Below are 14,219 nucleotides of genomic sequence, written 5' to 3'. Positions count from 1 at the left end.
AGACCAAAAATGAGATATATCCAAATCTCAAGTGGACTACATTACAGGAAATAGTGTTAAATGAGCGTCGACCATTAAAAAAATTTTGGTGGCCATAAAAGTTTTGGATGAAGCTGATTTTTGTTTTTTCCCTTCATCTAGGTCTGTCTGACCAAATCAACAGATTGGATGTCAAATAAACAGTACAGTGGGCCTTAGGAGGATTTTAATGGTGGATATCCAATCAGTATTGTTTTCATAGGGTGTGGACCACCTGAGATTTATATCCTTCTAATTTTTTGGATAATACCATAGAATGATCTTTAAAAATGGATAAACGGAATGGATGAAAAACATACATCATGGTAGGGCCCACAGAGCACCGACCACCAGCCACGGGGCTGGTGGCAGGGGGAGTAGCCAATCCGTTCCCGCCAAACGGGCCCTAAAAATGCTTACCATAATATGTGTATGTAGGCCATTCATTTTTTTAACTTCATTTTAGGGCCAAATCTTAGGTGGACCATACCATAGGAAACTGTGGTGATTGAATGCCCACCATTAGGGCCTGTTTGGCCGGGCAGATTGGATGGATTTGGATGGTATTAGAGTAGATTGTACAGATTTCAAGGTAATGATAGTTGCGTCAATGGATTGGTGCAAGATCTATGGGATTGCTATATCCCGGGATTGCTATTTCTGGTCTGTTTGGGATGCCTGGCCAATCTCGGGATTAAACCTTCCAATCCCTTTTAATCCCTTGAACCAAACACGTCCCAAGCAATTTTAAAGGGATTAGGGTGGATTAGATGGGATTTAAAGGTAATGATGGTGATGTCAGTGGATTGTCTTAAGATCCTGAAAGGAATTCCAGAATTATTTTTTTTAGGTTTGTCAGATTGTGACATCAATTTGAATTTCTATGTTTTTTTTTTTTACAATGTCTTTTATGTGACTGGCATAGGCATTCATATATATATTGAGAAATATGATTGAAGTGCTAGACTAGAATGTGCATTTACACCATTTTTTTAAATGTTGGTGACTCATCCACCACACGTGTCATAAAACATGTTAATCCACTGCATTGCATTCATCAGGAATCAAGCTTGGGGGTAAACATTTTTGGCTTTTATTCGAAAAATCAGGCTGTTTCAACTCCTAGTCTGGCCACTTATAAAATTATACCTAAAAATTGTAAATATACATCGTATGGTCCACTTCAGTCTCGGAATAATACCATTTTTGGGTAGTTTTTTTCATCATGATGAGCCAATACTATATGAATGATTTGGATGCACAGGAAACAGTGGTAATTCACCATTAAAACTTAATGTGGGTTGAAGAAATTTTGGATAGAGCTGATATTTGTGTGGTTTCTTCATCCTAGGTCTTTGTAAGCATTCCATTGCCCTTGTGTGGTGAAGTCTTTGACTGGTACGATCCATCATTTAGCTTGATCTATTAGAATTGCATGCGAGACTTTTCATCTATGCAAGTGGTTTAATATTTTACTTATTAATTACATTATTAATTTATTGTAAAAATACAATGATTGCAAACTCCTTAATACATTGTATTTGGTAGATAATATCTGTATGGGTCCAATCATCTAATAGCACTTCCTTCATTTTCAACTTTTGAGGAGGATGGTGCATTAGGTTAATTTCCAACTTTAATTTTTGGTAAGATGCAGGTTGAAAATGGACCCATTGGTTAATCGAGATTTGGTTGTAATGAATAGGGAGTGGATGACACTAAGTTTCCCTGACCCACGTTTTCTTTCTGGAATCAGAAGTTTTTCAAAGTTTGCATAAGAAAACCTTCCTGGTAGAGAATTTGTTCCTTGTCCATGCACCACTTGTAGATGTGCACGTTTTTTGGTTTCTTATGATGATATGGAAATACATCTAATGAAAAATGGATTCGACCCAAGCTATAGGGTTTGGAACATGCATGGGGAACATGTATCACCTAAATGTACTGTACGTGAATCAAGTTCCTAACAATACCATAGTGTCTCGAACTTAAATGAGGTTCACAACGCGATCGTTTAAAAACTTGGTGGTAATAACTTAGATGAAGTTGTACAGGATGAGCCCAACGTGACCCCTATAGTTGAAGGCGCCTTCGGAGAAAATGAAACTAATGAGTTTGAAGCAAATCTACGAGACGCAATGGCTGAGCTATACCCTGGGGCCCAAGATTTCACCGTGCTGACTTTCATTGTACAGCTTTTCAAATTAAAGGTGAATCATGGATGGAGTGAAAAAAGCTTTACAGAGCTCCTTCAACTACTAAAGAAGGTGTTACCTTCCGGTAACAAGGTCCCAACTAATACCTACCAAGCGAAGAAGATCATTACAAAGTTGGGTCTTGATTATGTGAAAATTCATGCTTGTCCAAATGACTGCATCTTATACTGGAGAGAGAACGAGATGAAAACCATTTGTCCAAATTGTAAAACTTCTAGGTACAAGACTGAAATGGGTTCTGAGAAAAAAGGATCTACAAGACCTAGGAAGGTGTTAAGGTATTTTCCATTAACACCAAGGCTACAAAGAATGTTCAGTGTGCCATGGTTGGCAAAAGAAATATCTTGGCACTCAACCAGAAAATTTCAACATGAAAAGATGGAGCATCCGGCTGATTCTATTGCATGGAAGAATCTTGATGACAAGTATACAGATTTTTCAGCTGAGCCTCGCAATATTCGATTGGGTTTGGCTACAAATGGGTTTAATCCATTCGGCACTTTCAGTATGTCGCATAGTTCATAGCCCGTTATGTGTGTGACGTACAACCTTCCACCAAAGCTTTGCATGAAACCTCAGTTTACTATGTTGACTTTGCTCATTGAGGGACCGCGACAACCGGGAAAGGATATTGATGTTTATTTACAACCATTGATTGATGAACTGCAAAAATTATGGCGAGAAGGGGTCACAACGTTCGATGCATACCATGAAAACAAATTCAACATGCGCGTCGTTCTGCTTTGGATAATTCATGACTTTTCAGCATATGGTAACGTTTTTGGTTGTAGGACAAAGGGTAAGTATGGTTGTCCTGTATGTGGTCCTAACACAGATTTTTTACGACTCCAATATGGAAAGAAACATGTTTATATGGGCCACAGACGATGGTTGCCAATGTCAGAACAGGCTAGGAAGGACACAAGTGCTGGCACGTTCAACAAGAAGGTGGAGATACGACGTCAACCGATTCGTCTAGATGGGATTGAGGTTAAAAGACAAACCGCGAACTTGAATATGCAGTGGGGGAAGACTGGGAAGAGTAACATAAGGTGTATTGATGGAGGCCGACAAGAGCTAGCGGATGATGTTGAATCACCATGGTTCTTCAAACGGTCTATATTATTTGATCTGGAGTATTGGAAAGATATTCCCGTGCGTCACAACCTTGATGTCATGCATATTGAGAAAAATATGTGTGAAATCCTTGTTGCCTTGATGTTGAACACGCCTGGCAAAACCAAGGATGATGATAATGCACGCAGGGACCTGAAACAATTGAGAATTAAGAAGCGTCTATGGCTGAAAAAGAACAATGGCAAGGTGATTCAGAAACAAAGTCCTTTCTATCTAAGAAAAGAAGAGAAAAAACTTTTCATCCAAACTTTGCATGAGCTGCGTGTTCCGATCGGTTTTAGTGTGAATTGGAGGACCATCGTAAAGGAAGATTGTGTAGATTTAAAGAGAATGAAGTCTCATTCTTACCATGTGTTGATGCAACATCTGCTCCCAGTTCTCATCCAGCATGCATTCAGGGATAAAAAGGTCATTCGTCCTATAATTACAAGCTTTTGCACCTTCTTTAATGCCTTGTGCTCGACAACCGTAGACCTTCAAACACTCCTTACTCTCGAGAGAGGCATGACTAGGATGTTATGTCAGCTTGAGACTATATGCCCGCCATCGATATTTGTCATTATGATGCATTTGTCGATCCATTTGGCTTACGAGGCTCGCATATGTGGTCCTGTATACTATCGATGGATGTATCCATTTGAAAGGTACGTTGTGAGCTTAATAAGAATAAATCGGCTTAACATCTACATTTGCATGTATATATAATGTATCATTAACTTTGTCAGGTTCATGAAGACATTCAAGGCCTATGTCCGTAACAAGACACGACCTGAGGGTTGTATTGCAGAGCAGTACATCCAAGAGGAGACAGTTATATTCTGCAACCAATATAAAGGAAAACAGAAAACAAGCCTACTGAAAAAGCTGGAAAAACAGTTTAACAGAGTCATTCCAGGACTACGTAAGTTGGAAGATATCGTTGATGATGATCCTAATGATGACGATGTTGGTCTAGTAGGTTCGGGTCAAAGTGTTATCCTAGCGGGTATCGAATATGAACAAGCTCGTAGATGGGCACTGAAGAGTCATCCCAGCTACGACGAGTGGGAATGGTATGTATAATAAGCTCATATATATATGTATATATATATATATATATCTTCCTTACTTTATGCGATTTCAATATAACAATGTTATCGAATATCACGCAGGAAGCACAAAGATTTCTTGCAGCGATGCTATAAGAGGATCAACAGGGTGCCTAGCGAGGACGAATGCATATCTTGGTTGAAGAGGCAACCAGAGTTCATTGAATCTGACGATAATGAATTTAAAGATGTTGTGAGAGGACCTCTAGCTTTTTCTATGCAATACAATAAATATTGTATTAATGGTTTCCTCTTTGTCACTAAGGACTATGAGGAGAATAAAACGAACTAAAATAGTGGGGTTAGGACAGAGGGTATGACAACCTTTCGATCAAGTGCTAAGGATATCAATATAGTGGATGAAAATGAACCTTACTACGGAGTCCTTCGTAGAATTATCCAATTGGAGTACCGAACAGGGTACAAGCCCATCCTATTTAAGTGTGATTAGTTGAAAGTGACACCTCATGGTGTTTCTTTTGATGCAGAAGCGAATTTGAGATTAGTAAATTTAACTAGTCTTTATAGTTTAGACAAAGTCGGTGACGAGCCCTTCATCCTTTCAGAGCATGCCACGCAAGTTTTCTACTCCAGAGATCCAAAAAATCCTGACTGGCATGTGGTCTTGGAGGTTTCCAAAAAATTTTTTGTTGAAGAAGAGGCGTGCATTTTATCGGAACGATTAAAGGCTGTAAGTAATGCCGATGTAGGACCTGATCTCACCTCATTAGCAATGGTTGATGAGTTGATATTCAATGAATCTGAAGATGTCAGTGTTGTGGTCGAGAAAATAAAGAAAAGAAAACGATCGAAGAGAATCTACTGATTTGTTTGTATTTTCTAAGCATGTAACAGAATGATATTTATTGGAGGAAATCTAAACAAGGTTTGGATAATATAGTGAATTTTTTGTACTTTATCTGTGATCTAAATTATTTCTTAACTATTAGCTTTTTTTAAAAAAAATCTTATCTTTTCATATTAGGGAAGAAATAGCCACATGGATTTACAACCAGAGGTATTGGGTGCGCAGGTGCCTGGGAGTACAGATTCAAGTAATACCAAAGATAATAAGATACTTCTCCTTAATTATATATGTAAATTTCCTTTTCCTTATATATTGGCAGTAATCAATGATGTGTATATATAACTGTTATTCTTTTTATGTAATTATGTCAGCTTCTTCTTCATCTAAAAAAAGAGGCATTACTAGGGGGGTCTCTTTACTTGTGCCACCTGATAGGAAAAAAGTCCTAAAGACGAATGAATTCACGCAACCGAATGAGGACTGTTCCGATCACAGAGACTTTGCATCGCATGTCGGTGTCCTCACCTATTCTCATATCCCGATCATATACTTGGACTTTCGCCATGTGCCTCATGAACAAATTCATATGGTCACAGAAAGATTGTCACAGTTTTATGAGTTTGAGGGTCAAAGTTAGGCTGCAAGTCTTGATTACGTTACAAAACGCATCAATAAAGCGTGGAGGAATTACAAGAGAAGATTGACTGCAAAATATATTACAAACAAGGATCCTATTGCTGTAAGAGATGGTCCTGCCCCCCCAGGTATCCCTATGGAGGATTGGAAGGCCTTCGTAGATCAACGTACCACCGAGGAATTCAAGAGGGTAAGCGCAAGGAATAAAGTCAATCGGGCCAAGCTAAAAGGACCTGCGTGTCTAAATCTAAATCTATTAATGATGTGTATTAATCTAAATCTATATAACTGTTACTCGCCATAAGATGGTATGTATTTAAAAATATATATTATAGTTTAAATTGAATTTAAATTTGAATTATCATTCATCTAAATCTATTAATTATGTGTATTTGAATGATATGTAATGTGCCAAAGGTGATGGAGAAAAATCTTACCTCTGATGTCGAGATAAGTAGATGTGAAGTCTTCTTAAGAGCCCATACAAGAAAGGACAAAGTTGTTCAATATCCTGACCATGCTGTAAGTGTATCCCTCGTACCACCAACTAGTACCCTTATGAAAAGCCTAAGTATAACTTTGAATTATATTGCATTCATTTGTATTTTTTCACAGGAAAAACTAGATGGGCTCTATAGTAGCAATCCTGCTTCTAGGATGACCGGCATGGATGATGCCCTTACAGAGGTACTAATAAAATTTAAAAATTACTTAAGTTTTATGGTAATTATGAATATCCTAATAACTTAATTTACAATGTTTTACAGTTGGTTGGGTCTGACAATAGAGGGTGAATGCGGGGACTAGGTTGCTCAATAAGCAAGGTAGGACTGAAGAAGTCAGCCCCTGCTCATTCAAAGGTAGAGAATGTGACAAAAGAAAAAGAGAGCATAACTCAAGAGTTATCTCAGGTGAAGAAAAAATTGGATGGTATGACCCAAGATATAATTGAGATGAAGAAAACATTGGTTGATATGCAGAAAGATAGACAGTATACTCAAAATCTCTCATCACCAACAGTCGCTAAATCTACTCAGGCATTGTTGGTATGCAAGTATAATTTTTTTACTATAATGAGCTTACAATTATATTATGAACGCTAACAATACCAATGCCATTTTATGTGTAAATGTAGCCGGATATTATATATATCGGTAAGAGATGCGACTTGCTTGGTTTTGGAAAACGTGGTGTAGTTGCTCGTGGTGAAGTACACGAAGTTAATCCAAATGCAACTGTCCATTGCGAGCCGTTGGAGGATGGAGCTTTTGTTGCTATCCTGACTGAGATTATACAACTTCACGCTCCTTTGTGGAAAGAAGATGGGTTCGCATCTACACTTGGAGAGGCCGGTTCAGGATCATTTGTGCAATGGGGGAAAGAGGCTTTGAGAATTCAATAATTTGAACAAATTTGGTACTGTATAATTGAACATGTGTTGTGTGCATTTTGAACTAATTTTGAACTTGTTGTGCGCATTTTGAACTAATTTTGAACTAATTTAGCACTTGTTTTTTTTATTTTTTTTAATATTGAATGAATTTTGTACTCTATATTTGAACGTATTTATAGTCTTAGGCTTCATTTGGTCATCACATTAGTATTTATAAAAATATATTTTTTTTAAAACTAAATGGAGCCTAAGCTCTTTTTTAACTCCGCCAATGCAACTCCTTGCATTGCCGGTCCCAAGCCCGGGTAAAGGAGGAGGGAGAAGGGCTTTAGAATGAATCGTCAACTATGGAGGAGATCTTGAAAATACAGTGAGTATCTCTGGTTTTATAGTTTTACTTGTACATTCCTATATTGATTACTCAAGCATGACGGTTATGCGCATTCTTTCAGGTGGATGTTGTATGTGGGAGGGTTAGAGTTACATATTTCAGATTCAAGCATCTGGTACGTCTCTTGTCAAGAATGCACATGTGTAGTTCATTAAACAATACATTATGTGATATCGTGTGCATGATATCTATGTTGTAATTTCCCTCATGTATTTTGCTTAAAATCCATATTTATGCATGATTCTCATGCATTGACATGGATTTGAGCTAAAAAAGATCGAAATGAAAATTTTAAAAAAATTTGAAAGATTTTTTTTTATAAAGTAAGTATTTGGGACTAAGTGGTTACGTATTTGCTCCATTAAATTTGCTCGAAATTAATGGAGCAGACCCGGATGTGCGTCGGAGCTATCCGGATGAGCGGGGGTCCTTGGAAGGTGGGAACCGCTATTATGACCATGATGAAGCTGTCCATTTCCTATGGACAGCATTGGAGGGGCCTGGCCATTTGGACAGGCCGTGTTTATGTATTTCCTCAAAATTAATGGAGCAGACCCGGGTGTGCGTCGGAGCTATTCGGATGAGCGGGGGTCCCTGAAAGGAGGGAACCGCTATTATGACCATGATGAAGCTGTCCATTTTTTATGGACAGCATTGGAAGGGCTTGGCATTTGTGTCGGATGACCGTGTTTATATCTATATTTGCTTTGCAGGACCATACCCTTAACCTAAACCAAAACCTATGACCTAAAACCTTAACCTATAACCTAAACCTCAACCTTAACCTAAACCTAAACCTTAACCTAAAACCTAAAACCTAAAACCTAAACCTATACCCAAAACCTAAACCTAAACCTTAACCTATTCTCAATTCCCTAAACCTATATCTTATAACCTAAACGTAAACCTATACCTATAACCTTAACCTAAACCAAAACCTATGACCCAAAACCTTAACCTATAACCTAAACCTCAACCTTAACTTAAACCTAAACCTTAACCTAAACATATAACCTTAACCTAAAACCTAAAACCTAAACCTAAACCTATAACCTAAATATATTCTCAAATCCCTAAACCCAAACCTAAACCTAATCCTAATCTTAACTCCCTAACCTAAACCTATACCTAAACTTGAAAACCTAAACATAAACCCGATCCCGAACCCAAACCCGATTTCCTAAACCTAAACCTTAACCTATAACCTAAACCAAAACCAAAACCTATAACCTAAGCCCGAACCCATTCTCAAATCCCAAAACCTATAACCTAAACCTAAACATATAACCTAAACCAAAACCTATAACCTACACCCGAACCCATCCTCAAATCCCAAAACTTATAACCCAAAACCTAAACCTAAACTTAAACCTATAACCTATAACATAAATCAAAACCTAAACCTAACCCTAAAACCTAAACCTATAACCTATAACCTAAATCAAAACCTATTACCTTTCCCTAAAACCTTAACCTAAACCTATAACCTATAACCTAAATCAAAACCACAACCAAAACCTAAAACCTAAACCTATAACCTATAACCTAAATCAAAACATATAACCTAAACCAAAACCAAAACCTATATCCTAAACCCGAACCCATTCTCAAATCCATCCCGTTCATACTTTTCTACATACCCAATTACAACATCTAACAATAGTTGAGATAGGTCCAAAGATTAGGTGGGCCAGGTGGTGTCAAAAAAAATATATAAATATAAATAAATAAAATAGGTTGTTACAATCTACCCCCCTAAAAGAAAATTTCGTCCTCGAAATTACCTGAGTAGAGTCATCGAATAATTGTGAAAAAGTTTTCTTCATTTCTGCCTCATGTTCCCAAGTTGCTTCCTCTTCTCCATGACGTGACCACAACACCTTGACTAATGGAATCGTTTTGGTACGAAGGACCTGCTCCCTGTAGTCTAGTATGCGTATAGGCTTCTCGACATAAGAAGCATCATCGTTTAGCTCAATCTGTTCCCAACTAATGATATGTGAAGCATCAGGCTTGTATTTCTTCAACATAGATACGTGAAAAACATTATGAACATTCGCCAACTTCGGTGGTAGTGCCAAGTGGTACGTAACCACTCCGACCCGATCCAAAATCTCAAAGGGCCCAATATAACGAGGTGAAAGCTTGCCTTTCTTCCTAAATCTCATCATACCCTTCATAGGAGAGACTTTAAGAAAGACATGATCCCCTACACTGAACTCCAAATCGCGGCGTTGATTGTTAGCATAGCTCTTCTGCCTACTCTGTGCCGTACAAAGACGTTGTCAGATCAAATCAATCTTCTCGGTCATAATCTGTACCGGCTCAGGTCCCAACAAACTCCTATCACCAACCTCGGCCCAGCACTGTGGTGCTCGACATGGACGGCCATACAGGGCCTCATATGGAGCCATACCAATACTTGATTGGAAACTGTTGTTATAAGCAAATTCTGTTAAATGAATATAATCATCCCAACTGCCTTTGAAATCCAGCATGCATGCTCTCAACATGTCTTCTAATATCTGATTTACTCTCTCTGTCTGTCCATCTGTCTGAGGGTGAAATGCTGTGCTATAATTTAGAGTAGTCCCTAGCTCTTCTTGTAGCCTCTTCCAAAATGTTGATGTGAACCGAGAATCCCGATCAGATACAATTTCTCGTGGCACCCCATATGATCAGATGACTTCCTTAATATACAGTTTTGCCAGATTGTCTACCAAATCGGTTATTCTAACAGGAAGAAATCGTGCAGTTTTGTCAGCCTATCCACAATCACCCAGATAGAATCATGATTCTTCCGAGTTCTTGGAAGCCCAGAGATAAAATCCATCGTAATACTGTCCCATTTCCACTCAGAAAGAGATAAAGGTTGCAAAAGACCCGGTGGTTTACGATGTTCTGCCTTCACTTGCTGACATGTCAAGCATCTAACGACGTAATCAGCTATGTCTCGCTTCATATTTCTCCACCAATATTGCCGCTTCATATCCTGATACATCTTTGTACTTCTCGGGTGAACAACCATCTTTAATTTATGCGCTTCGTCCATGACTGCTTGTTTCAATAATGAAATGTCTGGTACACAAATGTGACCCCGATATCTGAGTCTACCGTCACTCCCAACTCGCCAATCAGACCCTTCCTCATTCATAATATTATCTTTTATTTCTTTTAAGCTTTTATCCTGATCCTGAGCATCGATAATCTATCGCAATAAGGTCAGCTCCACCCTGAAATGACATAAATATGTACGTGGCTTATCTAATACCAGTTGAAAATTGAAGTCCTGCATGAACTCCATCATTTCCCATTCCTTAATCATCAAGGAGGCCATCAATTCGTGTTTCCTTTTTCGACTTAAAGCATCGACAATGAGATTGGCTTTTCCCGGATGCTAAGATACTTCAAAATTGAAGTCCTTCAAGGTTTCCATCCATCTTCTTTGTCGCATATTTAGATCTTTCTGAGTGAAGATATATTTGAGACTTTTGTGGTCACAGAACAATTCAAACTCTTCACCATACAGATAATGTCGCCAAATTTTTAAGGCGAAGACCACAGCTGCAAGCTCTAAGTCATGCGTCGGGTAATTCTCTTCGTGTTTCTTCAGCTGTCTCGAAGCGTATGCGATTACTTTATTATTCTGTATTAACACACACCCCAGTCCAGTTTTCGATGCATCACTATACACTACATACTTTGCCCTTTCTTCTGGCAAAGTAAGCACAAGAGCTGAAGTCAACCTCTTTTTGGGCTCTTGGAAGGACCGTTCTGCATTTTTGTCCCAAATGAATCGAGCATTTTTCCTTGTGAGTTGTGTCAACGGTCGAGCGATTCGGGAGAATTCTTTGATAAAATGCTAATAATATCCAGCCATTCCCAAGAAACTTCTGACCTCGGTAACTATAGTGGGCTGCTCCCAATTCCAGACCGCTTCTACTTTTGTCGGATCAACTGCAATACCCTCTTGTTTTACCACATGCCCTAGGAATTTGACTTCCTTTTTCCAAAAGTCACATTTCGAAAGCTTAGCATACAACTGGTTTTCCTTGAGTATCTTCAAAGCCGTCCTCAAATGCACTTCATGCTTCTCCTGACTTTTTGAATAGATTAGGATATCATCAATAAAGACAATAATGAATCGGTCTAAATATGGCATGAACACCTGATTCATTAAGTCCATGAATACGGCTGGAGCATTTGTGAGACCGAATGGCATCACTAGAAATTCATAGTGGCCATATCTCGTTCGGAATGCCGTCTTCGATACATCCTCATCTCTGACCCGGAGTTGATGATATCCTGACCTTAAGTCAATCTTGGAAAAGTACTTCGCCCCTTTAAGTTGATCAAACAAGTCATCAATATGAGGTAATGGGTACTTATTTTTCACGGTCACTTGGTTTAACCTTCTATAATCGATACATAGCCGTGAAGATCCGTCCTTTTTCTTTACAAATAGGACTGGAGCACCCCAAGGGGAAACACTTGGCCTAATGAATCCCTGAGTTAACAAATCATCAATCTGCTTTCGAAGTTCTTCCATTTCACATGGTGGCATCCTATACTGTGATAGGGAAATAGGTGCAGTACCAAGTAGGAGATCAATAGAGAAATCCATTGCCCGTTTAGGAGGCAAACCTGGTATGTCCTGAAAAACTTCGGGAAATTCTCCTACACTGGGGAGCTGATCTACAGTTACTTCATCAGATTTCTTTTCTTCTAAGGCTGCTAATCGATCAAATACCATTTGCTTTTGTCTTCCTAGCACCGTAAAAGGTATTTGGTCAGGTATGCATATCTTAACTATTTTAGCACAACAGTCAAGCATAGCTCGAACTTGAGAAAGCCAGTTCCTATTGAGAATGACATCAAATTGTTTCAAGTTCATACAAACTAAATCGACATATACCACACGATTAGCCAGAGATAAAGGGCATGCTCGACAGAATTTGTCTGTCTCCACAAATTTTCCCACCGGGGAAACAATGGTAATACTTCGATCTGTACAGGTTGTGTCTAATTGCAGATTTTCTACAACATAATAAGCAATAAAAGACAAAGTTGCACCGGTATCAAATAGAACATGAACTAGAGTTTCTTTAATGAATCCCGTACCTTCAATGGCTTTAAGCTCTACTTCATCAGACTCATGAGCTTCTAAGGCATATACTCGTGCTAAAGCATTCTTGCTTGGGACTTGGGCTCTGAATGGCTGAGGTCGAAGCACTAGAGGTTTTTGCACTATCTGATTTTGTGAAGGTTTAATGACTGGCTGAGGAGGAATGCCACCTTCTGCTTGTAATTTCTTGTAACAATATTGAGCAATATGGCCTGCCTTTCCACAATGATGACAGTGCCTAACCGGTCGGGAAAAAGTGTCTGTCGGTGGAGTAATTTTCATCCTCTTTTCGGGTGCTTGAGGGACCGAAGGGGTTGGCCTAATCTTACCCACTGAATCTTTGAATGGAGCACGAGTCTTGGCCAAGCGTTCAAAATCTTTCTCAACGCGCATAGCTTTATCTACTACATCAGCAAAATCAGTAAAATCTACAAAACATAGCCGTGACTGAATTCCCTGACAAAGTCCCTCTTTAAATTTCTGCAATTTATACACTTCGTCTTTCACGACTTTAGGAACATAGCGTGACAACTCGGCAAATTGTGCTTCATATTGAGCAACTGACATTCTTCCTTGTTCCAACTTAAGGAACTGGGCTACTTTTTCATTGCGGTAAGATGAAGGAAAATACTTCCCATAGAATGTTTTCTGAAACTCGGCCCAAGTCCAATGATGTCCATCATTAAATTTCTTTCTCATATTCTCCCACCATATGTCCGCTTCACCCTCTAACATATAGACAGCAAAAGCAACCCTTTGATCATCCGTACATCCTATTAGATTCATCATTTTTTTCATCTTATTCATCCAATGCTCAGCCTATACTGGATCAGGTGCTCCTAAAAAACTAGACGGTCTCAACTTCAAGAATCTGTCAAACATATCTGCTTCACGATTTTCCTCAAACCGTGGAGTCATCGGTGCATGTGAGTTACGTTGAAGAGCCTCCAACATAGTAGCAAATGTTGCCTGTTGCTGCTGCATGAGTGCTGCCATCTGACCAACTACATCATGATGTGGAGCTCCATGTTGTGCTCTCAGTGGGGGTGTGCCAAACGGTCCAGCAGGCAATGAAGTAGGAATAGCACTTGGCCTTGGTTCTGAGGACCTTATTGATGGTCCAGGTACAAAACCAGGAGGCCCATCCTCAAAATACTCCTCAGGTGGTACCACCACAAAGGATGACTGCTGCCGTGGAAGTCTAGATTTGGGAGGCATGATCCCCTGTCAAAAAAATTTCCCATAGTCTCATCTTCTAATCCTTTAACAAAATTTAAAATCTAATCATAAGGTATATATTTTATATAATTTAAAACATAAACAATGATTTCTAAAACAATTGGTGATCCTTGGCCCATCTTCTAATCCTTTAAAAAATAAAATAAAATAAAAATTTTACAATCACTT

At 38.8% G+C, this 14,219-nt stretch overlaps 1 protein-coding gene across 1 annotated transcript; it reads right to left on the bottom strand.

Moving 5' to 3' along the window:
• Positions 1–11,549: 11,549 nt before the first annotated feature.
• Positions 11,550–13,601, bottom strand: LOC131220227 (uncharacterized). The gene has a single exon (XM_058215186.1). The coding sequence runs from the start codon at positions 13,599–13,601 to the stop codon at positions 11,550–11,552; it is 2,052 nt and encodes a 683-aa protein (XP_058071169.1).
• Between the last annotated feature and the right edge of the window lie 618 nt (positions 13,602–14,219).

The sequence above is a fragment of the Magnolia sinica genome, chromosome 12, assembly GCF_029962835.1.
Source record: "Magnolia sinica isolate HGM2019 chromosome 12, MsV1, whole genome shotgun sequence".
Taxonomy (NCBI): domain Eukaryota; kingdom Viridiplantae; phylum Streptophyta; class Magnoliopsida; order Magnoliales; family Magnoliaceae; genus Magnolia; species Magnolia sinica.
Note: the sequence above shows the minus strand (reverse complement) of the source record. Positions and strands in the feature narration are given on the sequence as shown.